Source organism: Sciurus vulgaris, assembly GCF_902686455.1.
Source record: "Sciurus vulgaris genome assembly, chromosome: 13".
In the NCBI taxonomy this organism is placed as follows: domain Eukaryota; kingdom Metazoa; phylum Chordata; class Mammalia; order Rodentia; family Sciuridae; genus Sciurus; species Sciurus vulgaris.
Genome location: NC_136474.1, coordinates 57,158,363 through 57,186,058, shown reverse-complemented (window position 1 = coordinate 57,186,058; position 27,696 = coordinate 57,158,363). Strand labels below are relative to the sequence as shown.

The 27,696-nt window shown below is 33.1% G+C and overlaps 1 protein-coding gene across 2 annotated transcripts; it reads left to right on the top strand.

Moving 5' to 3' along the window:
- Positions 1 to 27,487, top strand: DSC1 (desmocollin 1). Of its 2 annotated transcripts, XM_079109328.1 has the most exons (17): positions 1 to 466; positions 2,974 to 3,058; positions 4,347 to 4,549; positions 5,894 to 6,013; positions 6,861 to 7,016; positions 9,531 to 9,675; positions 11,670 to 11,836; positions 13,084 to 13,218; positions 13,908 to 14,093; positions 15,125 to 15,387; positions 15,750 to 15,892; positions 20,926 to 21,138; positions 21,753 to 21,995; positions 23,636 to 23,757; positions 24,486 to 24,734; positions 25,457 to 25,502; positions 25,586 to 25,723. In XM_079109328.1, exons 1-16 carry the CDS (start codon positions 404 to 406, stop codon positions 25,490 to 25,492), a joined length of 2,529 nt encoding a protein of 842 aa, XP_078965454.1. In that variant the 5' UTR covers positions 1 to 403; the 3' UTR covers positions 25,493 to 25,502; positions 25,586 to 25,723. The 2 variants fall into 2 exon arrangements, with proteins under 2 accessions (XP_078965454.1, XP_078965453.1); XM_079109327.1 differs by lacking the exon at positions 25,457 to 25,502 and having other exon boundaries at positions 25,586 to 27,487.
- The last annotated feature ends 209 nt before the right edge of the window (positions 27,488 to 27,696 follow it).

The following is a 27,696-nucleotide window of genomic DNA, read 5'->3' as shown; positions in this document are numbered from 1 at the left end:
TCAACCTGGGGGTAAAGGGAGGAGGGCTGAGGATGGAGGGTGTTCCCTCCTGCTTCTGCCTATGTGTTAAGTGGCAGGAGAAATTTTGAAAGCTGCTGTGAGGAGGAGCTAGTGACTAGGTTTGGGGTGTTTTGTGCCTTACTCTCCCCACTTGTAGGAAAACCTCTTTACATTCAGAGGTCATTGACTTGGAAGGAGGAAGACTGACCAGAGGAAAGGGGGAAAACAATTCTCTCCTCCTGACATCTATCACTTGCCTCCTGTCTCTCCTCCAAAGGCAGCTTAGCTTCTTCAGGGTGGCTGCAGAACATCTTGACAAGTGCCAGCCTCTGCTTAGCTGCCCTGTGCATCTCAGGCTACCCCATTATCTGGTCACCGTCCCTGGCCATTGGGACCGCTTCTGATGGCTGTGGCCTCCGCTGCCCCAGGGAGCATCTTCTGTAAGCAGCTCCTTTTCTCTCTCCTGGTGAGTAACAACTCAAGGATTAGGGACTCAAGCAAGTCACTACCCGCTTCCTGCCTCCAGTTTGGGCTTGAAAGAGAGAAGAGGTGGGGATGGAAGGCAGGGAAGATAGACTGGGAAAACAAAAGTAGAGCGGAGAAAAATTCAAAGAGTGGAAAGACTTGTGGTCCAGGATGGGGCGTGTTTAGCTTACTCTTCCAGAGTCCGCTGCCAGGATATTAAAGTTTTTCAAGGGAATCTTGTTCTGTCTTGTGGTGTTTTTCTAAGGAGCAGTGGAATACATTCAGTCCTTAGGCATTTGGCCCAGGAGGTTCTGAGGTTTGCTTTTGTCATTAAATAAGCTCATGCATTTAAAGTGATTCTTTCCACTGAGTTGCAAGGATTGGAAAAGGATTTTGGGTGAAGATATAAATTATCCAGGACTTTCTTATTTAACCAGGAAGATCTAAGAGAAAGGCAGAATTCATAGTTAAGCAAGCCGTTTAACTCGGGAAAAATAATAAAGCAAAATGTGACAGTTATTAAAAATACCATTAACTTTCTTTCTGCTTGGATTTTTAATAGTTTGCAATTGCAGGAGATTCTATTTTTTTATTTGATGGGAAGGGAGGAGTTTTCCTTTATCTCCATCCAGCATTTCTAAACTGAGAATTTCCTTTTCCATTATTTTGGAAACATATTTTATTTTTGATTTACGTTTTCAGAATTTGAAAGTTTTGCTGTATGGGAATGAATATTTTTGGATATAAATTATATATGATGCAGGGTTGATGGTGAACTTATACTGTTAAGTCTTGGGGAGAAGTGAACTCAGAGACCATCTTGAGTTAGTATTAGGTAAAATGTGGTGGAATATTTCCGAGGGACTTCACCCACATTTTTTTTTTTTTTACTTTGGTTGATTCCCTGCCAAGAATCTTTTGATTTATTCTGTGCCCATTTACCCTTGATCCCCATACTGACTAAAATGGTATCTGACCACAACTCCTCCAAATCACTTAGTCACTGACTCAACCTGAAGACTGGGAGACCACTAATGACTGGAAACATCCATTGGCTCTGCCTGCAGAGGGGGAAGGACTGAGGTGGGGTATTAGGACCCATAGGAAAGAAGATGAGGATGAGAAGAAGAATGTGGATGCATTATATGACAATGACAATGTTATTCACACACACACATATATACACATACATGTATACATGTATATATGTACAAGTATATGCAGGTGTGCATATATCTATATGTATATCTATGTGTATATATCTGTATATCTATGTATATATTTACATATGTGCATGAAATCATGCTCTTTCCACCTTATATATTCAGACCATTTTAGACTATTACTAATATAAGTCCTTATCTTTGGAAAGTTCTTTAGATATAATTTAATGCATTACTTTACATTAAAAAATCAAATAAGTAAAAATTCCTCATGTTTTAATAAGAGGTTATGCAAATTCAAACTGAATACATACACATTTAAAATTCCAGTTTTTCATATTGTGTGGCCAAAAGAGATAAAATTACAGTCTATTTAAAAAGACTGCTGCAATATATCCAACAGGCTTGAGTTGAGTTGGAAAGGAAATATATATCTTTTAATATTAATATTTATCTATTCTTTCCTCTACACAATATCCCTTAACTTTAACAATATGTCTTCAGAGAAAAACTGGTCATATAAATGACCTATATGGTTCAGGGAATTCTAACAGATCTATTTTATATTCCAATAATCACAATGCTGTCATTTTGATAAAACAGAAGAAAAATTAAGTGCCAAGAAAAGAAGAAAAATATACTTTGCACTTATATAAGTCTTCAAAGTAATAACTTTTATTTTTCAGATGATGTTGGGCTTCTTTGAATTACCTAGATTTTTAAAACAGTAACTGTGTCTTGAATTTAATTTGAAATCTTTACTCAAAGGGTAGTCTTTATATTTTGAAATATAGTCCTTTTTAGACTAGTTGTATGATTTGAGATCATTTCGTCTTTGATGTTTTTGCCAAGACAGTCTGAAAAAGTAATTTGAAAACAGAAAATATTTGGGAGACATTATTTAGAAGGTTAAAAAAGGCCTCAAATATTTTCTTACCTCATCAAATATACCCTCAGATAGTAGAGATGATGATTTGAGAACAGTACAGATAATGAGATTATTGAATTCTAGAGTGAAATATTTTCCTCAGGCTAAGTAATCAGAACATTTATGAGCGGTCTTAGCGGCAACAAACCATATAAAGTCAATGGATTGTAACACACTTTCTTACAATTATATAATATGAATCAGAGTCTATGAACTGTTCACTTAATTTTCAATAGATATTCAATGACTATTGTGTCTGTAAAGTCATTCTTTGTTATTTTAAAAAATGAATATGAAAAAAGAAAGGATTAAAAGGTTAATTTGCTTTCAAAATTGACAGTATTTTTTTATAAGACAAAACTGCAATGTGAAAATGTGTTTCGAAATATAATTCTGTTTCTTTCTCCTTCTTTTGAGGTTCTGATATTATTTTGCCATGCTTGTCAGAAAATTTCTCTTCAAGTTCCTTCTCATCTTCAGGCTGAAACACTTGTAGGCAAAGGTAAGAAACCATACTGAGAATTTAACAGTTGTAACTTGCTACATTTAGCTTCAGGCTGCTCTTGTAAAGTTTGGGATAAAAGCCACATGCAGCTACTTGGCATTAAAATTGGCCATACAATAAAAAAGATAGGCTACTTGTTTTTTGTGGTGGTTAAAAATAATTAAAATAACAGTTACTGGTATACTTTTCTTGCCAAAAAAATTAGCAAATATTAGAGTTAATGATCTTAGTCCAAACAAATTAAGACACCAAAACCAGAAGCACATTTTAATTCATATCAGCTAATCTGCTGTCAATGCCAAGTGATTAGACATGAGACAAGTAATTCTTAATTTCAATGTTCCAAATAAAATTTGGACTTAATGTTGATAACAGTGAGCAAGTACCCACCAAGAATTTATATGATCTATTTCACAGACTAACTTGTAAAAGTCAAACAAAATTTCAGTGGATCTTACTATCATAGTCATTAATATATATTAAGCACTGGGTTTCTTTAACCTCAAAAAGGTATTATAGAAAGATGATTTGTAATATTAGTGAGAAATATTGCTTAGGAATAGACTTGTTGCAAGATAGTTTTAACTATCAAAGACATTGTAAAATTTTACTGACATCAGATAGTTATAGTATCTGTGATATAAAGTAACAAATTTGTGAATGTATATGTATCTAGACCTATCTGGATCAATTGTCTATCATCTATAGCTGCTTGACTTAAAATGGGGTCATAGTCCCATTCTAGGTTGAAAATATCAGAACTGGAAAATGCATTTAATACACCTAAACTACCAAACATCATACCTTAGCAATATCTACTATAGAGCAGCAGTTGTTTCTCCTGCTCATGTGGATCACTGAGAACTATTGCTCACTGCCCATGTCCAGCACGGATGGTTAGCTGAGAAAAAAATCAAAATTAAAATTCAAAATTCAAGTATAGTTTCCATTGAATGTGTATTGCTGTTGCACCATCATAAAGTCAAGGGCCATTTCTACATACATATACAAACCTGTAAGTAAGAGGTAAAGCAGAAGAAGTAGACCAAATTCAATCACACTAGGAAAATCACTCACTTTTAAACTTAGTATGAAAAGCAATAGGAAATCTAACTCCACTAATTTAATTATTTAATTCTCGTGGCTTCTACATTTCAGAATGGCAGGTGCTTGCTGGTAACCACCCATTCTGATTCCCATGCATGAACTTGCAGTTGTCATTCCTGTAAAACTTGTTCTAGTCCTGTTTCACCTGACAAATGGCTGTGAAATTTCTTTTCTGCAGTGAATCTGGAGGAGTGTCTCAAGTCGTCTAGCCAAATCCTGTCCAGTGACCCTGCCTTTAGAATTCTGGAAGATGGCTCAATATATACAACACATGACCTCTTTTTGTCTTCTGAAGGGAAGACTTTTTCCATTCTACTCTCAGACAGTCAGAAGCAGGAACAAAAGGAGATAGAAATTGTACTGTTGGCAAGAGATAAAAAGGTATAATAGATAAGGATTTAAGTAGCTTCATATACTATCGTCTTTATGAGAGTCCTTCATTTCATATACTTCTTTTCAGATTAAAATCATTGTCTGTGAATGATCATTTCTTTGTCTTTTCCATTTATAATTAATATGAATAAAAACTAGACTGTTAAGGAGTGTCACAGCTATTTAAACAGCTGTATAACAATGACTCTGTAGCCAGGGTGCAAAGTCAAGGGATCAAAGTTTTCAGTGAGTGCTTTGAGGTGTGGCTATAAGAGATATCCAACTGAGAACAAGGACAAGTGAGGGGCCAGTCTCAAGCTGGAGTTAGAGTGAAGCAGCCTGGAGTTGAGGCACCCACTCTCTGTGGCTCCTTCCCAACCAACTGTGGGTTCAATATTTGTCTCTTGCAAGAGGAAAAGAGATGGTCTAAAACTTATTCCCATCTTAGCAGACAATTCCACAAGGTCCCTTTCTTCAGAGAGTGAAGGTGTGATCAGGCCACAAGATTTGTGTGAGTGTTTTGTATGGAGACTCATTTTCTTGCAGTGAATAGCATTGATTGGTACTGGGAGTGAGGAGGGAGAAAGCTGCAGAAATTCACATCTCATTTAGTCCATCTCGACACAATGATTTTGGACTTATACAATCATTTATTAATAAATGACTCAATTTATAAGAGGATTTCCCAGCTAAATTCATTTTAATTATAAGAATTCCTCTTCACTGGATTTAAAATATGATTGAGGCTTAAAAATATCTTTTAATTTAAATTGTAAAGAATCATGACATTACATAAAATAAAGTGTACTTGAGCAAACACTGCCCAGTGTTTCTATGTAGGTATAAAAATGCTTACACTGTAAGATTGATAAAATTTGGGTTTTACCATTCTTCATGGAATAAAATTAATTCTTCTGTATTTGTTTATGGATCATCTAATTTTAGGGATGTCTACAGCATATCAAGGTGACTTTTTCCCAATGCTCTATAAATTTCTGATTCACCCAAAATACTGTGCTAGGCTTTTTTAGCATGTATGTGCAAAGGGTATGCCTATAAATTTCTGACTGTTAACTGGTTAAATCAGAAAATAGGTGGAAGGATGGAATATATTGAAGTCTTGGTTTTAGTGTGTGTATGTTTGTGTGTGTGTGTGTGTGTGTGTGTGTGTGTGTATGTGTGTGTTATTGAAAAACAAAAATTCTTCGGATATTATCCATCATATTGTTAATTGTTATCATCCATCATAAGGTATGAACCTTACTTATTTTCTTCATGCCAATGTATATGTGAAAACTGTAGTCCTAAGAATGATTAACAATGATGTACTTCTTTGTTTCTCATCAAATGTAGGCACCTAAGAAAAGACATACCAAAGACACAGTCCTTAAGCGCAGTAAAAGAAAATGGGCTCCTATTCCTTGTTCACTGATGGAGAACTCATTAGGTCCATTTCCACAACATGTTCAGCAGGTGCATTTCATCGTATTTGATTTCATATGTATAAAAGCTTTTTTTTTGTTGTTAAAACTTTCCATTTGAAATTTGGACAGTATTTTGAGTCAGGACTTTTAAACTATTGATAGCAATGGAATCATCTATTCATCAGAACTAGGATCACATAGAAGTGACCCAATATATTTTATTGTCTTCTCCCAGGAATTGTATTTAAATAGTGAGAATCAGGTTTTTATATTTTTAATTTCTTATGTCCATATTGTGTATCTAAATTCACCTAGTACTATACTAGACTTTTTAGCACTTATGCAAAGAGTATATACCTAGAGAGTTTGCATAATTCAACTTTTGCTTTCACACTTATCCTCCAAAATATTGTCGCTTTCTGTTTACGGAGTAAACTTGTCTTACTTCCACATATTCAGAATGCAAGGATAGGACAGTTTTGGAATTTCGAGATTTTTAAAGAATTAATCTTACAAAATCAAATTACTTTGACAATATTTTTAATCATGTAATTTTCAATTCCAAATAATTCAAAATCTCTGTACTATATTTTATGTTGAAATAAGAATAAGTGCATAGAAATTGTAAAGGCATGTTACTCCACAGATTTTGTAGCTATGTGATAATAAAATAATTTAGTATGAAATAAGTGACAGAATTTGTGACTTTGCACATTTCAGAATGCAAATAAGAATTTGAAAAACATGGGAGATGGTTGGTAGATAATCAGAGAAAAGAAAGAATAATAAGTGAGTAAGAAACAGAGTAAGTGATAAAAAATAATCACAAAGGTTAGGTTGAAAGTATTGATCACAACATATTTGATCTGTTCCTAAATTGTCACTTATTGTTGTAGATCCAATCTGATGCTGCCCAGAATTACACCATCTTTTACTCCATAAGTGGACCAGGAGTGGACAAAGAGCCCTTCAATTTGTTCTACATAGAGAAAGACACTGGGGATATCTTTTGTACTCGGAGCATTGACCGTGAGCAGTATGATCAGTTTTTGGTAGGATTACTGGAATATTTATTCAGAATTATAAATTTATTTTTGGTTTAGGAATATTCTCAGTGTTGCACTTTTACAAATTAATAAGTCAAATACTTAATTTAATATTTGCAATATTATTAATATTCAATATAAACTCATTTGCTAAAATGAGCTAGTAGGTAAAACAAAAGAAATAAAGTTAAGGAAAAGTAGAGAAAATATAATGATAGCATTTTAAAGGACAGACTTCATTCTGTATAATTCTAGAAAAGTGACAACAAAATTCTGTTGAGTTCAATTTTTTATAATAAAATACCTTAATTATTCTCACCCATTGTTGTATGCTATAAATCATATAAGAATTTTTTTTTAAGACCAAAAAAAAAAAAAAAATCAATGCTTGGGTCCATGCTCAGAAATTCTGATTTAATTGTCTTGTACTGGAACCCAGTCCTTCAAGGTGTTCCTAAATGTATATTTACTACAGTTGGATCCACTCACTGCCTCAGCCCCTGGCATAGCATAGCACAAATTTTCTTTCCTTTCTTTCACTGTTCTTCAGTAATGAAATCCTTGGGTACCATTTTATTTCCTTAGTAAACCAGAACAAATTTACCAATCCATGTTCTATCTCATCCTGTCCAAAGACAATTCTATCTCTTCTGAACATTAAATCTTTTTTTTTATTTCAAATTTTACATATCTCTTCAGTATTCTGATGCCTAATCTGTTGTATGACAGACATTTCCAGGGTATTTTGGGATGATGGTGGATGATACTGATTTACCTCTTATTATATTGAAGTAAAGAGAGTATAAAGAAGTGTTTTTGCTAAAGGACCTTATAAAAGAAAAATTACCTCATACATGGGTAGTCCCGAGAGTAATATCTTATCAGACTTCTGACAGTTGGTGGTCACATATAGGCAATTCTGAAAGAAGGTAACAATTATAGGGAGGGGGAGTGAAGAACTAAATGTTCCAGGAAGCTACCACCCTAATAGAAAGATCTGCTGGTTCGAAAGAAATCAACAATAACAACAACAAATCCTGGCTGGAATATAGTTTGTCACTCGGGAAGAATGTGAAATACAAAGCTGGAGCGCTAAGACCACAATGTGAAAGGCCTTGTAATTCATACAAAAGAGACTGGATCCTAGAATGTCTACTGATGTTCTCTATAAAGTATTGCACATTTTAAAACAATATAAAACTTCCATTTAATGTATTTCATAATTAAGTACAATGATGTTATTATCATCATACGTTTTTATAATTTTATGTTCCCTTCTGAATTTCCTAAACACATTTTATCCCTAATAATATAAAACAATTGCTTAACAAGTATTTATCTAAGCTCTTACAAAAGAGGTAATCAAAACACTTTTCTAACCACCTTTTTTATTTTTATTTTTCTGTGCAGAATATTGAACTCAGGGCTTTGTGCTCTACCAATTAAACTATATCCCCAAACCCATAACAATTTTGATTTTTATTCCCATAAGCAAAACAAATAATTGATAAAGAATTTATTAGGTCTGTGCTAACTTTACAGCATATTCATAAGAAGTGAAGACATAGCATTAGAAGTCATCTTGCGAAGAAATAGTTACCTATTCTATATGTTGCAATATACACTTAATTATCTATTCTGCTGTGGAATCATTTGAGTAGAAGAGAGAAAATGAATGAGAGAGGCACAAAAATGCAACACTCTCTAGAACTTAATAACTGATTAATTAAAGCTAATTTGAGAGAAAGAAAAGTTTGCTATCTTGGATTTGAATCCTCACTTATTTTAGAAATGTTTGCAGTTGGAAAATCAGGAAATGATGTTGTAAAGAACTGAGTTAATATAGCTGACTTTGGGCAGGTTTAGTTGGTCTTGTCAGTAAAGGAACTCTATTTAATACAACTATGATTTATCAAACACTTAGTTTGCACAAACCATATAGGAACAGTACAAAAGTAATTTAAAAGTGAAAAATACATTAAATCCTCATGATTGGAGTCAAGATATACCATTTTGAGATGGAGTTTGGGATATATGTATGCATTTGTTAGAATTTTTATCAGGAAAAAATGCATGTTTATGATAGGAAAAATGAGAACAGGTAGAGACATCACCAAGAGATAGCTGTGATTGTCTATCTATCTATATTTTATTACTTTGAAAGTTTATAAACTTTTAAAAAGTGCTTGTTATGAGAATAACTGGAAGACATCTACATATATTCTAACAAATAGAACAGTATGCCTTTAATTGAGAGAACACCTGGCATTCATGGTGCTTGGCATGCACAGTACTTGTTGGGATAATAAGAAAAAACACAAAACAGCAACTAAAAGGGATTGAAGCCATATGGCAAGCATGCACTGTGCCTGGGTGTTATCTTTCCATTGCATCATTTATTAGTTACAGATACCTTTGTGGATTATTTTTTGAATGACACATTTTGCCCTACTGCTAGGGTTACTTTAATGTATAATTTGTCATTTGAGAACAAGCCAGAGGCATTCTTCTTCCTTTTAGGTATATGGCTATGCCACAACTGCAGATGGCTACGCACCAGATTATCCACTCCCCTTATTATTCAAAGTCGAAGATGATAATGATAATGCCCCATATTTTGAAAACAAAATGACGGTTTTTAGTGTGCCTGAAAATTGCCGATCTGGTAAGTTCGTATTTTATAAGGGTATAATATTAACATTTGGTATTATAAGATAAAATGTTTGATTGTATTATTACAGTTAGAGTTTTTTTGTATTTCTGATTATACATATTTTTTATTGGATATTGATGTTATATGACATCCCTCTTAAGAGTCAAATTGCTCTGAGCAAGTTTAAGCACATTCATAAGATAAAATTCCATATGTATTCCCTTTTATATCATGACTATAATTCTGGTAATATTTTCTTGACTCGGTTATTTGTAGGGTTGATGGTGGTTGAAATGGAATTTGGTCTACATATGTATGCTTAGAAATTCTGTAGTGAAGGGAGGTGGCTTAGCTTTCTAAGGGACTAGCCAGGAATTCATCATGCCTATGATACAGGAGTTAAGAGAGGACCAAGAACCACTTGTCTTCCAGCAAAATGAGAAGTTATTATTTTATGAATTCATATTTTGTTTTTAAAATTATCATTTGCCTAAAGATATCTGAAAGGCTGGATGCAGGAAAAATTCTAATCCGGGAAGAGTAATTTCTTTCTAATCCAGGAAGAGTAACAAAGAAAAGTTACATAAAAGATATAGAAAAGCCCATTTGTTGGTGTCAAGGAATATTTTTTAACTGACATATGAAATACAAAGAGTCTGACTTTTGCAGATTACATACACTTGTTTTTATTGAAATCTCACAGTATCAGTGTTGATTTTCTGAATTTTCTTTATTAATTAACTGTTGGATATTAACCTTTATTTTATCCTAAACTTGTAACCTATGCTTAGTATGATGAAAATTTTAGGAAAACACTAGACCTTAACTTCAATTGAATTTCTTATTAATGTTTTAAAAATTATATAGAATACTAAAAAATGCTTGACTTTCAAGAATATACAATGTATAAACTTCTAGTTTTATAAGATGACACAGTTTTCAAAGATAAATCTAGTAGGGTTCACTTTGATATGCACATTTAGAAGGCTGCTAAGTAATATGTAAAGTTTCTATCTAGTTAGCTTAATCTACTTTGGATCTGAATGTGAAACAGACAAAAGTTTATATTCTCTATTTTTGCCACATACATCTGATCACAAGTGTTTTATAAAACAGTATATAATTGGAAGCTCTATAAAGTTCCAGCATATTTTCAAGGATTCAAAAATATATCATAGCACGAAAATTCTAAGATTTTCAAATCCCATATTTGTAACCACATATATATTGCTTTTCTTGGCATATTTTCCAAATTGAGGGAAAAAAATTAATTCGTTTGGTGTTATATGAAGCCAAGATTGTAACCTAGACTTTCCAAAGGACATAATAACACTATCTAGTTTATTTTAAAAATCAGCAAGAACTGTTGTTAGTTCTTATGGCCTCCTCCATTCTGAGGCTATGCACATGTGTATGTATGTTATTTCAAATCAGTGGTTTGCTGAAACAGCATTCCATAGCCATGTCTGAGCTATGAAGTTTATCTAAAAGGTACTCAAACTGGTATGGTACATAATGTTTATTTCTTTCATATATTGCTAAATACTTGCATATATTAACAATTCAGAAAGTTTATTAAAAGATAAAAACATTTATTATCATAAGCAAAGATGTGCTATTTCTTTCATTAGCATTATTAAGTAGGACTATAAAACAGAAGATATTAAAGGAAGGACTCCTTCAAAAATAGTCCATGGACTGGGGTAGTACATTAGAAAGAATTTGAGAACTTTGGTTACCAGGTATAGGCTGGGACATGTTCTGATATATGTAGAATACAAATCCTGTTATTCCCAGTAGCCACCTAATTGGAATTCAAGAAGTGGGACTTAGAGAAATCCTGTAGAACACGTATATACTCCTCAGATTATCTGTAAAATCATCATTTTGCATTTTTATTTCTTTTTTTGGACAGTTTACTTTAACAATGCCTTGATTTTATTTTTGTTTAGAATTTGATTATATCGGGATTCTAACTTTCTGACAATATTGGATTTGTCTAACAGGAACTTCAGTGGGACAGGTGACTGCCATAGATAATGATGAACCTGGAACCCTACATACTCGTCTGAAATTCAAAATCCTGCAACAAATCCCAGATCATCCAAAGCATTTCTCCATACATCCAGATACAGGTGTCATCACTACGACTACACCTTTGCTGGACAGAGAGGTAAGGAATTGATCAGCTTCTCTCTGTCATTAAACTACATGTAAGCTGACAATTAACTCCCAAGACAAATTACACTATGTCCATTGTGGCCCCTTCCTAAGTTTTCTTCTGTGGACTGTGGTTAGGGCTTCTCTGGAGGTTTCCTTTGTCTCTGATGAGATGATGGGAAAGTACAAAGTAGTAGACAAGGTCTCACCTGATTTTATCTACCTAATAAATAGGTGCATTGGTGCTAAAACAGCTTTGTGTATTTTATTTTTGTTTTATGAAAAGAAAATTAGTTTAAAAGCTAACAAACTTGACTTGTTACAGCACCTTTAGGTTCACAGGAAAATTAAAGCAGAAATGGTTCCCATGTATCCCCTGCCTCCGACACACAGCCTTCTCTGCTATTACCATCTTGCACCACAGAGATACATTTATTATAATAAAGGAATCCAGATCAATGCATCATTATCGCCCAAAGTACACCATTTACATTAGATTTACTCTTGGTGCTTTACATTCTATGGGTTTGGACAAATCTGTAGGGACTTGGGTGCATCATGTAGAGTGGTGTCACTGCTCTAAAAATCTTTTGTGCTCCTCTTATTCATCTTTCCCTCCTTCCTTTCTCCTGGAGACTACTGGTCCTTTTTACTCTACCCATAACTTTTCCTTTTTCAGAATGTTATTTAGTTGGAATTATACAGTATGTGGCCTTTTCAGATTGTTTTCATTTTTCCAATAATTTGCATTTCAAGTTTCTTCTATGTCTTTTCATGGTTTGATAGCCCATTTCTTTTTAGCACTGAATAATGTTCCATAGTCTGAATATACATTTATTTATCCATTTACCTCCTAAAGGACATCTTGTTTTCCCTGAAGTTTTGTGAGTTATGAATAAAGTAGCTTTAAACTTTGAAATGTTATATAAGAAACATCAGCTTCCCACTGTACTGATTGGTTAGTCTCTTCTATATTTGTATTCATGGTATCCTTTTACAAAATTGTATTAAGGGCTAAGATGGTACCTCAGTGGTAAAACACATGCTTAGCATGTGTGAGGCTCTGGGTTCAATTATTAGCATCTAAACAAATAAAGAAGTGTGTGTGTGTGTGTGTGTGTGTGTGTGTGTGTGTGTGTGTTTGTGCCCAATTTGAATATGAATATTTGTAAAATAATCGCAGTAGAAAGAGTTGTTCTGATAATAATAAGTTAGGGGAAACAGAAGTATTCATCAATGTTCCCTTGTCCTTTTTTTCAGAAATGTGATACTTACAAGTTAGTAATGGAAGTGCGAGACATGGGAGGTCAACCTTTTGGTTTATTTACTACAGGAACAATCACCATTTCACTTGAGGATGAAAATGACAATCCACCATATTTCACAGAAACTTCTGTGAGTGTATCTCTGTATTCATTTATCTAGATGCATTTACATTCTCAAAAAAACAAATCTAGAACTTGGTCACTCTGGGAGATCATGCATTTTGACTTAAATAGTTGCCACTTATAAATAATAGAGAGAAAAGTTTGATTTTTGTAAAAATAATTGAAGTACCAGTCTTTTCTGGAGGCTAGGGACATAACCATGCTTGTGACTACCAAAGAGCTTTTCCACTCTTGAGGTGGTCCGTGTGTTCAACATTTTCTTGGTTGCTTACTCCAGTATAGGTTGCTTAGACTTATTTATGTTTTTACAAGGTGAAGAAGAGTCTTTACATTTCAAGTTCTAAGATGAAAAGGGTCTAGTTTTTTCTCCTCTGCTGGACTCAGAGTATAAGCTGGTCCACCACCAAATACAGACTGTCATATTTGAGCAAACTGTCCCTTAGGCAGTAAACAATGGAAGATATATAGATAGAGATATGAAAACAGATATAAATGATATATATATGTATACATATAGTGGATATATGTATATCTTATATTTAGGAGAAAAGAAGTAAGCTATGCATTAAACTGGGAAATTATTTCCCAACACATGGGTGTATATTCCATATCATTTTTTCTTTAAATATGATTTTTAGAGTAAAAAACCACATTACAAAAACTATAGATTTCTAATAAAAAGGGCATGTTTTTCAGTATTCTACAGAAGTAGAAGAAAACAGAATTGACGTTGTGATTTTACGAATGAGAGTACATGACCAAGATTTGGCCAATACGCCTCACTCAAAGGCTGTGTACACAATCCTACAGGGAAATGAAAATGGAAATTTCAAAATTAGTACAGATCCAAATACTAATGAAGGAATCTTGTGTGTTGTCAAGGTAAATAAATAAAATAGCCACACTACGTTTTAAAGCATTCTAACTTAAGCTTGTGCATTGTATAAAAATAATTAATATTTCCTTATGTATATGACTAGAATATTGTAGTGCAGTGCTGAAATATTTTGTTATTCTTTTATCCTCCTTTATTTTCTTAAAGGAAAGTCATTTCAGGCACAAAACTCATTGTTCTACATATGAGGAAGACCAAGGAAGACAAATATTGAATATTGGCCTTAGAAGCAATATTAGACACTCACTTGCTTCTTTTCTGAGTCTTTCTATCTATCAATAGCCCCACTAACCTCTTGCATTGTCATCTTCCATCATGAATTTCTAAAAGACAACAGATATTCCCAGAACCTTTACATAGAAATTGTTTTTCTGATAAGATTTTCATAAAATGTCCTTTAATTATTATATTGCATTTCCTTTCTCTTCTGTTTTTTTTGTTCTAGATTTCTCTTTTCCTTTTTCCTTCATCATTTAACTGTTGTTTCAAGAGTCTTTCTGATTATTTAGTTTAGAACTGAGCACTTAGATCATAAACTACACAGACCCAAATTTCATGTTCTTTGAAAAGATGTTACTAAGTAATACTATTATATCTTTTGACTTAGAAACTCAGTACAACTGCATTGTAGCCAAATCTCATCAAGTTATTTTATGTATTAGCTTGGAAGAATTTCAGTCATCATTGTTATTTTTCATATGATAGATAATGACATAATATGAATTTTTCAGATTCTGAAATTTTTCTGAAGTTCTATTAATATTTAAGCTTGTAATAAAAAAAATGAAGGTAGGCTCTTCCAAAAGAATAGTGAGAAGAAAAGTGGGGTTGAGTAAAAAACAACAATTTTGCATGTGACAGCATTTATTATTTTAGGAAGCTAATTATTATCATTGTAATAGCAACAACTTTTGGTAACATTTTAAATGTGAAAATTGTATTCTCTTTATGTTAAAACTTGGAATCATAAATCCATGTTATATATATACTGACTGTTTAAAGTGTGTTTATTGAACAGCCATTGAACTATGAACTCAATCACCAAGTCATTTTGCAAATTGGTGTACTTAATGAAGCACAGTTCTCTAAAGCAGCAAACTCACAAACTCCTCCTACAATGTGTACAACAACTGTGACTGTGAGAATTAAAGATAGTGATGAAGGTCCTGAATGCCAGCCACCAGTGAAAATTATTCAGAGTAAAGATGGCCTTCCACCTGGAAAGGAACTCCTAGGATACAAAGCACTGGACCCAGAAACACGCAGTGGTGAAGGCTTAAGGTAATGTACTTTTCAAAAAGTTTCTTAATTTTTCTTGGATCTAAAGTTTGTTTTTGTTTTGTTTTTTTTTCTGGTATTAGAAATTGAACCCAGGATACTCTGCCTCTGAGCTATATCCCCAGCCCTTTTTATTTTATTTTGAGACAGAATCTGAGTTGACTTGACTGGGCCTGGAACTTGTGATCCTCTTGGGTCAGTCTTCTGAGTTGTAGGGATTACAGGAATGCACCATTGTGTTGGTCTCCTTGGGATGTAAATTGATTTCAAATTTAGGAGAGTTCTATGTATTTTTCAAAATAACAAATTATAAGATTATGTCTGCTATTTGATATGATAATTTATATTTGATTTCTGAAAATTAGGTATCAGAAGTTAGGAGATGAAGATAACTGGTTTGAAATTGATGAACACACTGGAGATTTGAGAACTGTAAAAGTATTAGATAGAGAATCAAAATTTGTAAAAAACAACCAGTACAATGTTTCAGTGGTGGCAACAGATTCAGGTGAGTGCCATTTTCTAGAAATAAATATAAATATAGGATATGTTTCTAAGAAAACTTTGGGTGAAATCTGTTCATTTCTGGATGAAAAGTTAATACAAGCAATGTTTGCATTAATGTAATCATAAGGCATAATGCAAAAAAGTAATGTTTGTGTTATGATAGCTCATTTTATTGGAGTCCACCCAGTTTTGGGCCCTGCACATCAATAATGTAAAGCTACAAGGGAGTAAATGACCAATCTAAGTTCTGAGGAAACAGTGACCTATTCATGGAATTCAAATTTTTCCAGATGACAGGTTTAGATTATTATGATTTAAACATACTGAATAGTTTTAACCCTTCTAAAACAGTTGGGTTCTAGATAGGTTTGTTCTGAGCTTTTCCTAATGGAGAACAAATTAGTTATCCTATTTCCTAAGAAAAGTATAAAAAGCTATGGTTTGTAATCTCCAAGGTTGATTTTAGAATCTATTCTGTAAAGAGCATCCTTCAAATACTATAGTGATCTTTAAATCTTTCTGAAGTTACATCAGTAAATCATTTTCAATATATTTATGTATTTAAAAAAATATGTTGAAAAGTGTTTGATAGTGTTCTATTTGTATACATGTACTACTATGCTAATGTATTGTATCATAGAAATACACAAAATAAATATTAAGAAGTGTTAAAAATATAAAGAGAAGTTATGCTAATTTACTTCATTATGTCCATTATATATTTACTCATTTGAGAAAAAAGTTAATAAATAATAATGATAAATGAATTTCAGCTTTTCTGACATAGCCAATTCTTTTGACTATCTGCCTGACCCAAGAAGGTTTCCACTGCTTTTATCTGCATAAAACATGCTGTTTTCTCAGGTATTATGCCCTACTTACTTCTTTTCCTGTTGATGTGAAACAAGAACCACATTTACAAAGAGATAGACAAAAGGTTTAAGCTAATGGGGATGCTAGCTGCTTGAAGTTTATATGTGATTCACACATCAATCTAATCTCATTTCATTCCTGTTGCCTTGGGTGGGTAAATACCAGAGTGAACACTCTAATTAGTGAGGTGACCAAGCTAAAGATTGATTTCTGTGAGCTAAAACATTTTAGCTTCAAAAATCTGAAATTGCCTTTGGAAGAAAATAAATGTGAATATCACTAATAAATCGCCTGCATATGATCTCTTTCCTCCTGATACCCATCATACACATACTATTAATATAATTTTTTTAATGAAAGTTTGGGGAAAAAAAGACCTGCTGAAGAATGTGGAAAGCATTAGCTAAGAAATGCAGTTAATTTACCATTACTCTATAATTTTAGATGATTTGTTCTTTCATAAGTAAAAATGAAATCTAAGTGGTTCAAGAACACAATAATGATAAACAGGGAGCCCTATTTACTCATTTATTCCTCAGATGTTTATTGTCTATTAGGTTCTAAGTACCAGGCAAGTTGTCATGGAAACTAGGAATCATAGGAGAAAATTATGGAGAATAAAGTATAAAAAATTAACTTTGCTTTTTAGAGCTAAATAACACTGTTTGTAAGCATGGTGAGCATGGTACAAGGAAATAAAAAGTAAAGTTTATATTGATCTTACCTTCCAAGGTCATAGTTAACCTAAGCAATAGAAAAATCATGTGGCAATGTGAAGATTTTACTCCTTTGAACTCTAATTCATTTATATATGTATATGGACATATATAAATGTATATAATATATAATACAAATGATATATAATATGTAAACATATATGCTTATAGATATAAAAAGCATATTGTTTTGAAGTTTGCAAACATTTCTAGATGATGATCTAGTTATTCTTATAGCTTTCTTAGTATCAAGCTCACGTTCTTTTATTTCTTGTGTGGATCCTATGGGTTAGGCTTATTTCCCTGCTTATTAATCTAGAAAGCACTATTTTATACACTTTCCACCTAGCATACTGTTTCCTCTCCTGCTTGACACTCAGGTCCCGTAAGGCCTTCAAGTGAATGGCAATAACAACTTCTGTGATTGTGCCCACTAGTCTTTGGTCAGTTCTTAATACCTTTTACACATTCCTGCACTGAGAATAATATGCTAATCATCACATATGATATATCTTCACTCTGAAAAAGATAACCTTCATTGTTTTTCATGTATATTCTATTATCTGAATTATATTAGTTAGGAATTCCATTTTTATAAGGATCCCTACACCCCGTTTTATGTAAACATTCTTTCATCAAGCATCTAGCAGAGAATTTGGTACTGAAATGTATCATTCCTCCATTGCCTGAGAGCCTTTGAATCTCCAGGATTAGGTTATGAATTTCATTACCAAGAGCTGTAAAATTTCGAGGATATATTTTGCACTTGGAACAATTGGTTCCAATGTAGAAAATTGAATTCAAAAATTTACAATGTATTTTGGGATTCTGTAAAAAATAATTTTCTTACAATAACAAATATGGAAGGGTTGTCATGTGGAAATTTATAGGAGGCAGGTTGTATCTTCAGTTCTGTAAATATGTCAATAAACTTGATGCAACCTATTGAAATAGGTTCGAAATCACAATCTAGAGTTTATGTGTATTATATTAACTAACCACATAATTACATTGTAATTGTTACATTATAGTTCTCTATTTTATTATCATATAACTGCATTATGTATTATACACTCTTAAGTTTTTTATAGGTGCCCATATCTGGGGTGATGTGTTAAGAAAGAAAAACCTGAAATCTTCCTAACAATTAATTAAAGAACTCTATACATGCTGTGAGCTGGCTCATGATGCAGTGAGCTTCCAGCTACTGAGAGCATTTAAGTAGGAATGGAGAGCTACGACTTTCAGAGATCCTCTTGTTGAAACGTTAATTAGATTGAATTTTAGATAGTCCACAGGTGCTTAGCAGCTCTGACACTCTGAGGTTCCCTCCTCACTGATACTTGTCATTTGCTTCTGTGCTTTCGAGGCAGCCAAATATAGTTGTTTACCTTTTCATAATACTCAACTATTTCAGTAGTTACTCATTTTTGAGTAACTTTCCTAGGAAAAGGCAAAAAGGAACTATTACCTTTTTTTTTCCATGACAGAAAATGATGTTATGTAATAAATGTTGCTTAAATATAGGATTAAGTGAATTTGAATTTGTTTTCCTATGGTTGCTATATTTTTATTCACTTTTAAAAGTGTGATTTCTCTTTATTTTTCCATAAAAAGAAAGGGTGTCTGCTTAAATTTAAAAGGTAAATCAGTACACATCATCTCATGTGTAATGTCTGCTACTACAGACATTTTTTTAACTTTAGAAAAGCTTCTTTTTTACATTACTCAATATTGTTAGTTTGCTGATTTTGAAGTTGTTATTCATATTCAGATTTATTTATAATTTTCTGGTAGCCTTAAAATATTTATATGCCATTGCAGGTATTTTTCCCTAATAGTATATCTCTCTTTTATTTCTGAATATTTTGAAACATGTTTCAGCAAGGGCAGTTAAAAAATGCATATATTCAGTAGTTACTTTATAGCATTAATAAGTTTAAAGTCATATTGAATGAATTTTGTTATTATTCAATAGAATAAAAGTTTACTTGAAATATAATACATAGTATAATTTAGGTATTATTTCAAACTAAGAAGGAAAGTGGTTTATATTTGATATGATTTATGATAGTCTTTATGGCAAACTCAACATAGATGTTTCAATATTTAGATCAGCATTCAATGTAAAAAGCAAGAAACTGCATATTATTTTTGTTTTAATTCCAAACTCATATCATTTATGGAATTTTATAATCCTTTCACTAATGATAAAATTTGAACAAGTTTCTAAGCTTTACTGTCTTTCAAACACAAATTATGGGATATATATATCTCCATTTATATACACAGTGAGCTTCCAGTGTATATATGTATACATAAATTTTTTTCTCCTTTTATTTTTTATTTTGAGACAGTGTCTTGCTAAGTTGCTCAGGGCCTAGCTAAGTTGATGAGGTTGGCTTTGAACTTGTGATCCTCTTGCCTCAGCCTCCCGAGCCCAGCATTTTTAATTAGAAATATTTCTTAAGATTTATGTGTGAAATATTAGGACAGTAATGGTGGTAATCAGTAGTTGAGTGAGAGAGTTTCTACTAACAATATTATATTGGCTGAATTAAGGTGAGAGTACAAACTCATTTTTTCTGCCTCATTCAATTAAATTTTTTCAAAGTATAAAAACTGTGTTCAATGTGTAGAATTCAGCTACAGTGAGCCAAGAAATATTGGGCAGATCACTAGGCTTTCAAGATGAATGTGACTCACTAAGTTACATGATCAATATTTAGTTTGTCATTTAGGGCAGGAGCAAAGTGTTCTGAAAAAAAAAAAAAAAAAAACAAAAAACGTGTCTGTAGAAGTCACAGGTTTCATGAGGTAGTGACATTTTAGTAGATTCTTAAAGATAACTGGGTTAGGTTGGACATGTATTTCAAAGGTAGCACATGCTAAGTGTGCATGAGACCCTGGATTCAAATCCTCAATACAGAAACAAACAAACAAATAACACCACCACCAACAAAACACCCCATAATAGGATTTACCAGGAAAAGAAGAGGAGAAAAATATTCCTGGTAGTAGTAACAGAAAGTACCAAAGCATACAGGAAGGAAAGCACCTAGAGGTTCTAATGGGAAGGTTTATAAGTTTTGAGTAAAGAATAAATGAGGAAAAGAGAAGATGCTGAGAAGGTAATTGAATTATTATTAAGGGTGAATATGGTTTTTTACAAAGCAAGTGCAAGAAATCAGTTTTATTTTCAATAGGATTTTCTGTAATGATGTTGGAATCTCACACCTTTTTCTTTTAAAAAGCACCTGAAAAGATCAGCTGATCCAGTCCCCAGTCTTCCAGGAGGAGTGACGTGTTGCTAGTTTGTATTAATGGTGTCTGAGATCTGGGAAGTTAGATGAAAGCAGATGTCAACTGTGTGTTATATAAATTGCTAAAAATAAATACATTTCTAGGTAGAGAAAATAACAAATATTTTTAAAATCTCTCTTAGTTGGCCGATCTTGCACTGGAACACTAGTAGTTCTTTTGGAAGATTACAATGATCACCCACCAAAAATTGATAAAGAAGTGACCATTTGTAAGCATGATAAAGATTATGCTATTCTGGAACCTGAAGATGAAGATGGGCCTGATAATGGTCCACCTTTTCAATTCTTTCTGGATAATTCTGCCAACAAACTTTGGACTCTAGAATCAAAGAATGGTAAAAAATTGTGCTAAATCTTGTAATCTGTAGGGGTTTGAGGTGGCAAATTTTCACCTTGGTTTCTCATAATAAACATGTGTTCATTTTAGGAGATTATTTGGTAGATCCTAAACACAGGAAAATGCTTTAAAAATATATATTTATGTAATGCTTAGTTTCTTATTGTAAATCTCTTTTAAGGAAATATGTAAATCCATTTTAAATGATCATTTGAATCACCTGTTAAGTATGGGTTAATCTAATGTGAGCATAAAATAGCATCAATCATTTTTTTCTGGTTTATTATAAAATCAAAATAATTTTTAAGAAAAAAAAGAAGCTTAAGAACAGTGGAGAAGCAGAGGAATGAAGGGAAGAGAGAAAGGTTGAGAGAGGGAAGGAGAACATAATGAAATTAGCCAAACTATGTCATGAGCACCTATGAACATACCACAATAAATTCAACTCTTATATATAACGATATTGCACCATTTAAAAAATAAATCAATAAGGGCAACACATTAGAGTTTTATTCCAAATTAATCCACCCCCACCCCCAAGAATACCAACTAGGAATAATATTTCTATGGAGAGGTAATATTGATATATATTATTTCTACTTTTTCCTCTAGGTAAACAAGGTGTTCTTCGTGCAAAGCAAAATCTTGATTATAACTATTATTCTGTGCCTATCCAAATACAAGACAGACATGGTTTATCTGCAAAACATGTGTTGTCTGTGAGAGTATGTGACTGCACAACTCCATCTGACTGTAGAATGGCTGTTAAAGATGACAGAGATATTAAACCAGGAAATGTAATACTTGGAAAATGGGCTATTCTTGCCATGGTGTTGGGATCTGCACTGTTATTGTGTAAGTATTATTATAGAGAATTTGTTAACCCAAGTTTTACCAACATGTTTCTGTTAGTTTTCCATTACTATAACAAAATACCAAAGGTAACAATCTCTAAGGAAGAAAGGTTTATTTTGACTCACAGTTTCAGAGGTTTCAGCCTATGGTCAACTGGCTCTGTTGCTTTTGGACTTGTGCTGTGGAACATGTCATGGAGCAAAGCTGCTTACCTAGTGGCAGCGAGGAAGCAAAGAAAGACAGGAAAGGGCCAGAGTCTTCATATCCCTTTCAGGGGAACACCCAGTTACTGGACTTCCTTCCAATGGACCCCACAACTTAAAGCTTTCACCATCTCTTAATAGGGCTCTGAACTGAAAGGTCACGAATTTAACACATAGCCTTTGGGATGCTTAATCCAAATCTTGGTCATTTAGAAAAAATAATATGGTTCTTCATATTAATTATCTGTATAGGCTTTGGCTCATGTGCCCTTTTAAAAATCTTGTACCTACTTTATGACTTGGTGTTCTAAGTCAAAAGAAAAACATACCAATAAAAATAGATTGAAATTTTTAAAGTAAATGCCAGAGGCAGGAGCCTCATTTCTTCAATAATTAGCTATGAGACACTACATAAAATATTTATTCTTTGAACTCATTTTTTCATATGTAAAATGAAGAAACTGGATAAAATTACTAAGACTCCCTCCCATATAATATGTAGTGTTCCAAGCAGCAGTCACATTTATGTAGGGAATATGTAAAGACAAAAAGATAGGGTAGTTCTACAATTCTAAATATTTATGTTCCATATTATTAATAAAGTGATTTAGTACATATCATAAGAAGATTCCAATGAGTAAAAAAATGATCATATGATGAGTCACTAAGGAAATGTAATGCAGGCATTACGCATTATGAAACTTGGATTTTGCTTCTTGCAAACATTTTTTTTTTTTTTTTTCCTGTACTGGGGAATGAACCCAGGGCCTCATGCATGCTAGACAAGTGATCTGCCACTGAGCCACAGTTCCATTACAGATCATTTTTTGAATATTCAAAACTAATAGAAACCTTTCTCAGACTTAAGACTCTCTCTCTCTCTCTCTCTCTCTCTCCCTCTCAACTACAAAGAACCATTGCATTTACAAACTTTTCCCATAGCCTTTACTGTGTCCTAATTCACTTGGATTTCAGTTTCAGGATAAACTGGATGTTCCTCATAACACTGTATTAGTTAACATACGTTTTCAAAACCAGACACTGGTTTTATGTAATTACCTCTCTTGTTTATACTTATGTCTAAATTCTTTGTTTTGTTGTTCTAAGCCTGTTAAATGTGTTCTGTATCATTTCAAATACCAATAATACTATCTTAAAGTTCAGTCAAATAGTAATTTTTTAAATAAGATGAATGTAAGAGATACATAATTTTGGACCCAGGAAGAGAGCTATTATTAATCTAAGACAGAGATTATATAGATGAGTACATTTTACAAATATTCTGCTTTAAATTTTATGACCAGAAGTGACCTCAATTTGTGGAATAAACTGTTTAAAGTCATGCAAAGAAACTTCCAAAAAACCTTATAATAAAATATTTAGTATATACTGGAATGTAAAAATACTATTTTACTTCAATCTTTTTTTATTTTTTAGGTATTATGTTTGCATGTTTCTGTGTTACTACTAAGAGAACAGTAAAGAAATGCTTTCCAGAAGATGTAGCCCAGCAAAATTTAATTGTATCAAATACTGAAGGACCTGGAGAAGAAGTGACTGTAAGTCAGATTTAACTTCCCTTTGCAACATATGGTGATCTAGTGATGCCCATGTGATTATTAATAATAATAGCAACAATAATAACCAGCAATGTTTATTGAGCACTATGCCAAGCAGAGTTCCAAGTGCTCTCTGTTTTCATTCATTTAAACTTCAGAAGCCTATTGAATTAGTTCCAAAGTGCTGCATAGCAAATTCAGTGACTTAAACAATAGGAGCTTCTGTCTCACTGTTTGGAGGCTACTAATCAGAGATAAAGGTTTAGGCAGGGCCATGTTCCCTCTCAAGGGACTAGGGAAGGACCTGTTCAGGTATCTCTCCTAGCTTCTTGTATCTCCTGGGCTTATGGCAACATACATATTGACATGACATTCTCCCTATGCATGTGCCTGTTCCCAAACCTCCCTTTTTATAAAGACATTGGTTATATCAGATTAAGGACTCACCTAATCTGGTATAACTTCATTTTAACTTGAGCATTTACACCTACAGTGACTCTGTGCCCACATAAGGTCACATTCTGAGGTCCTCTAAATTAGGACCACAACATGTGAAGTTTTAGGGGACACAATTTAACCCATAATACCTACAATGTGGCTACTGCTATAATCCTGATTTGGGGCAACTGAGGCACAACAACTAAGTGCTATGTCTGTGCTGGGAAAGAAGTGAAAGTGAACTGTTAATGTCAGTTTGATTCATTTTATAACTCTCACTTTACTTTTAGGAAGCGAATATTAGGATCCCCACACAGGGATCCAACATTTGTGATACAAGTATGTCTGTTGGTACGCTTGGTGGCCAGGGAATCAAAACGCAGCAAAGTTTTGAGATGGTCAAAGGAGGCTACACTTTGGATTCCAACAAAGGCCATCACACCTTGGAGTCCAGCAAGGGAATAGGGCAGGGAGGAGCAGACACTGGCAGATATGCATACACGGACTGGCAGAGTTTCACCCAACCTCGGCTTGGCGAAGTAAGTCCCAGTGTCTTCAAGTTCACATGACATGAACGTTAGGCATCATTTATGAATCAGGATTTCCCCAAAATTTTACTCCTCATACACCTGGAACACATCACCTTTCTAATGTTGAAGGAATTGTCATAGAAATGGATGTCAAGTTCAAACCCAAGAGCAAAAAGATCTATTTTAAAAATACAGTTTTCAAGATTTTATCTAGGAGTGGCATGTTCAGGTGTATTTAAGACTGATACCTTCTTTCCTAAAAATACCAGAAAAAACATCTGGAGTGAAATATGTATTAAACAGTAAAGAACAAATCATAAATGATAAGTATTTGTCAGTGTATTTGAGTTCTGCATATAGTTATAAAGTCCTGACTGTCAAAATAAACCAGGTAGATTGTTAAACTTTTATTCTGGGTTTTATTTCATTACTTTGGTTGTTTTGGGTTCAGATTAGTCAGTACAGGTTAATATTAGCAAGTACAATATATTACACCGTTATACTATAATAGTATATTCTAAGAATCCTAGCCTATATTGGTTTTCCCCATGTATGTGAAGAAGCTACAGAGGTAAATTTATACATATCTATGTTCAAATGGGAAATTGTAAGTCATGTGATGTATCTATAGTCTTAATTTTATAAATGTGTTCACTGGGAGCATTGATTTATTTGCTATATTTAAAAAATGAATATAATACAGACCAATCATGTGCATTTTTTATATGTAGGAATCCATTAGAGGACACACTCTGATTAAAAATTAAACAGTAAAAGGTAAATCAAAGACATCATTTTTATGTTAATATGTTTAGGTGTTTTTAAAAAAATAATAATAAAATGTGCTCTTTCTCAAACAGAAGGTGTACTTGTGTGGACAAGATGAGGAACACAAACATTCTGAAGACTACGTTCGCTCCTATAATTATGAAGGCAAAGGCTCTATGGCCGGCTCGGTAGGCTGCTGCAGTGACCGGCAGGAAGAAGAGGGGCTGGAGTTTCTAGATCACCTGGAACCCAAATTTAGGACATTGGCAAAGACATGTGCGAAGAAATAAATGTTCCTTTTAGTGGCGTAACATCTACAAATGCATTTGTAAGAGTTTATTGAATGGAAAATGATAGCAGCATCTGCTAATTATTTTGTTTATTGGAGACAAACTTCAAGTCTTATAGACAAGGGTATTGTAACTATGAGGCTCCCCTAAATTCTCCTTGTCTGATAGAACTTTCTTTCATATTCTCTAGAAATAAAGTTTTTGTTGTTTATTTTCTTTTATATGCCTGTATATATTGCCCCTTTGGTACTGTACTGTGTGCATTCTGGCATCTTCCATGGTATTTGAAAACTTTTGCTATTTTGTGTGCTATAGAAGACAGTGTGGGAAAGTTGGGTATTGTGGAGGCAAATCAGAAATGAATTTTCTTTTTAGATGTACAAATTAAATACTTTCTTTAACATCTTGGGAAAATTTATGCTTTTACAAATATTTTTTTTCTAGTGCCAGAGAATTGTTTTCTTTCTACCTGAGTGGTTTAAGAAGGATTTTTTAAATGTTCTTAGGTGCAGCCTTCTGTTTGGTATGAAAGCTCCTTTCTCCATACTTTTCACCCCTCAGAGGTGGTGCCCACGTCTTCTTTGGGAGCCTTCAGGGCTTAGTGCTTGGATCTATGTCCCTATTGCGGTGTCATAAGGTTCCTATGCTTCTAGGATTGATGGGAAGACATAGACCAGGACGACTCACAGCACCTTGAACTGCAGAGATTTGCCAAGGAGGATATGAGAGGATATCCATAAAAGAATATTAGCCCTGATGCCCATGTGTTGGCTTCGACTCACAAATGTGTTCCATTGGTCTACCATGATATACTATTGGCTTAAAAAATATATATGAATACCTTGGCAAGATCACTTGTAATCTAGCTTGACACAGACCCACCATCTCTGCAGCTTTCACCCCATGTCTTCAGTATTTGTACAAGCCCTGAAAGCAGGAGGCTGCAGCCTTGATTGACAGGGTTCAGCACTTTGAACATGCCAAAAATTGAGTTGATATTCATATTGGAACTTAATGCTCATTCTGTGTTGGTAATTAGTTTAAAAACTAGAAAATAAGGAATAGTGGTTGGTTTGCATATGCTAAAATATTAAAATCTATTACAGCCACACTGACAAAAATTTTGTTGAATTGTAGATAAATGAAGAAACATAAGTAAATAAATTATTTTGAAGATATAACATGTTAATAGGATATTATATTTTATTGATTTAGAGAAAACTGCATATTAAAGTAATATTTTATTAGTCATTTGTGGCAAACTGAATCTGTAAACAATGGTAATACCTATCACATGGAAATCTTTCATCCAAACAAAATTTTTTAAAAAATCTAATTATCTATTGAAAATGAGTGATAACTCTTTTCAATATTATGAATGATTTCTTATTCTCAGTTTCTTAGGAAAGGTGCTTTGTGATATGAAATTGGATATTGGAACAAAAGAAAATGTAGTCTTAATAAGTCAGATTTGATTTCATAAGATATCCATAATGTGCAATTTTTATAACCATTATAAGACAGTTTGAGGGGGGTAATGCAATTTTCATTTCATGATGTACATGTTACTCTGAAAATGATATGGTTTTAAAAATTTTAAGTATAACATAACTTTCAGAACATATCTTAATATTGTCAATTATATTATTGAATGTAGGTATAGAATGTTCTCTGAGAAATTAAAAATTGTTTGCTAAACATTAATTTACATGAGTTTGTCTTCATATTTCTCTTATGCTTGCTTAAGTACGGAAGAGAAAATGTATAACTCAACATTAAAGTACAATTAACGTCCACAGGTAGATTCCTCAGTTGGCAAGCAAAGACATGCTAAAAGTATTATAAGAATTATTTAAGAATGTAGGAAATGAATTTTGTATTAAACAGTTTTGACTTTCAAAAGTATTATTAAA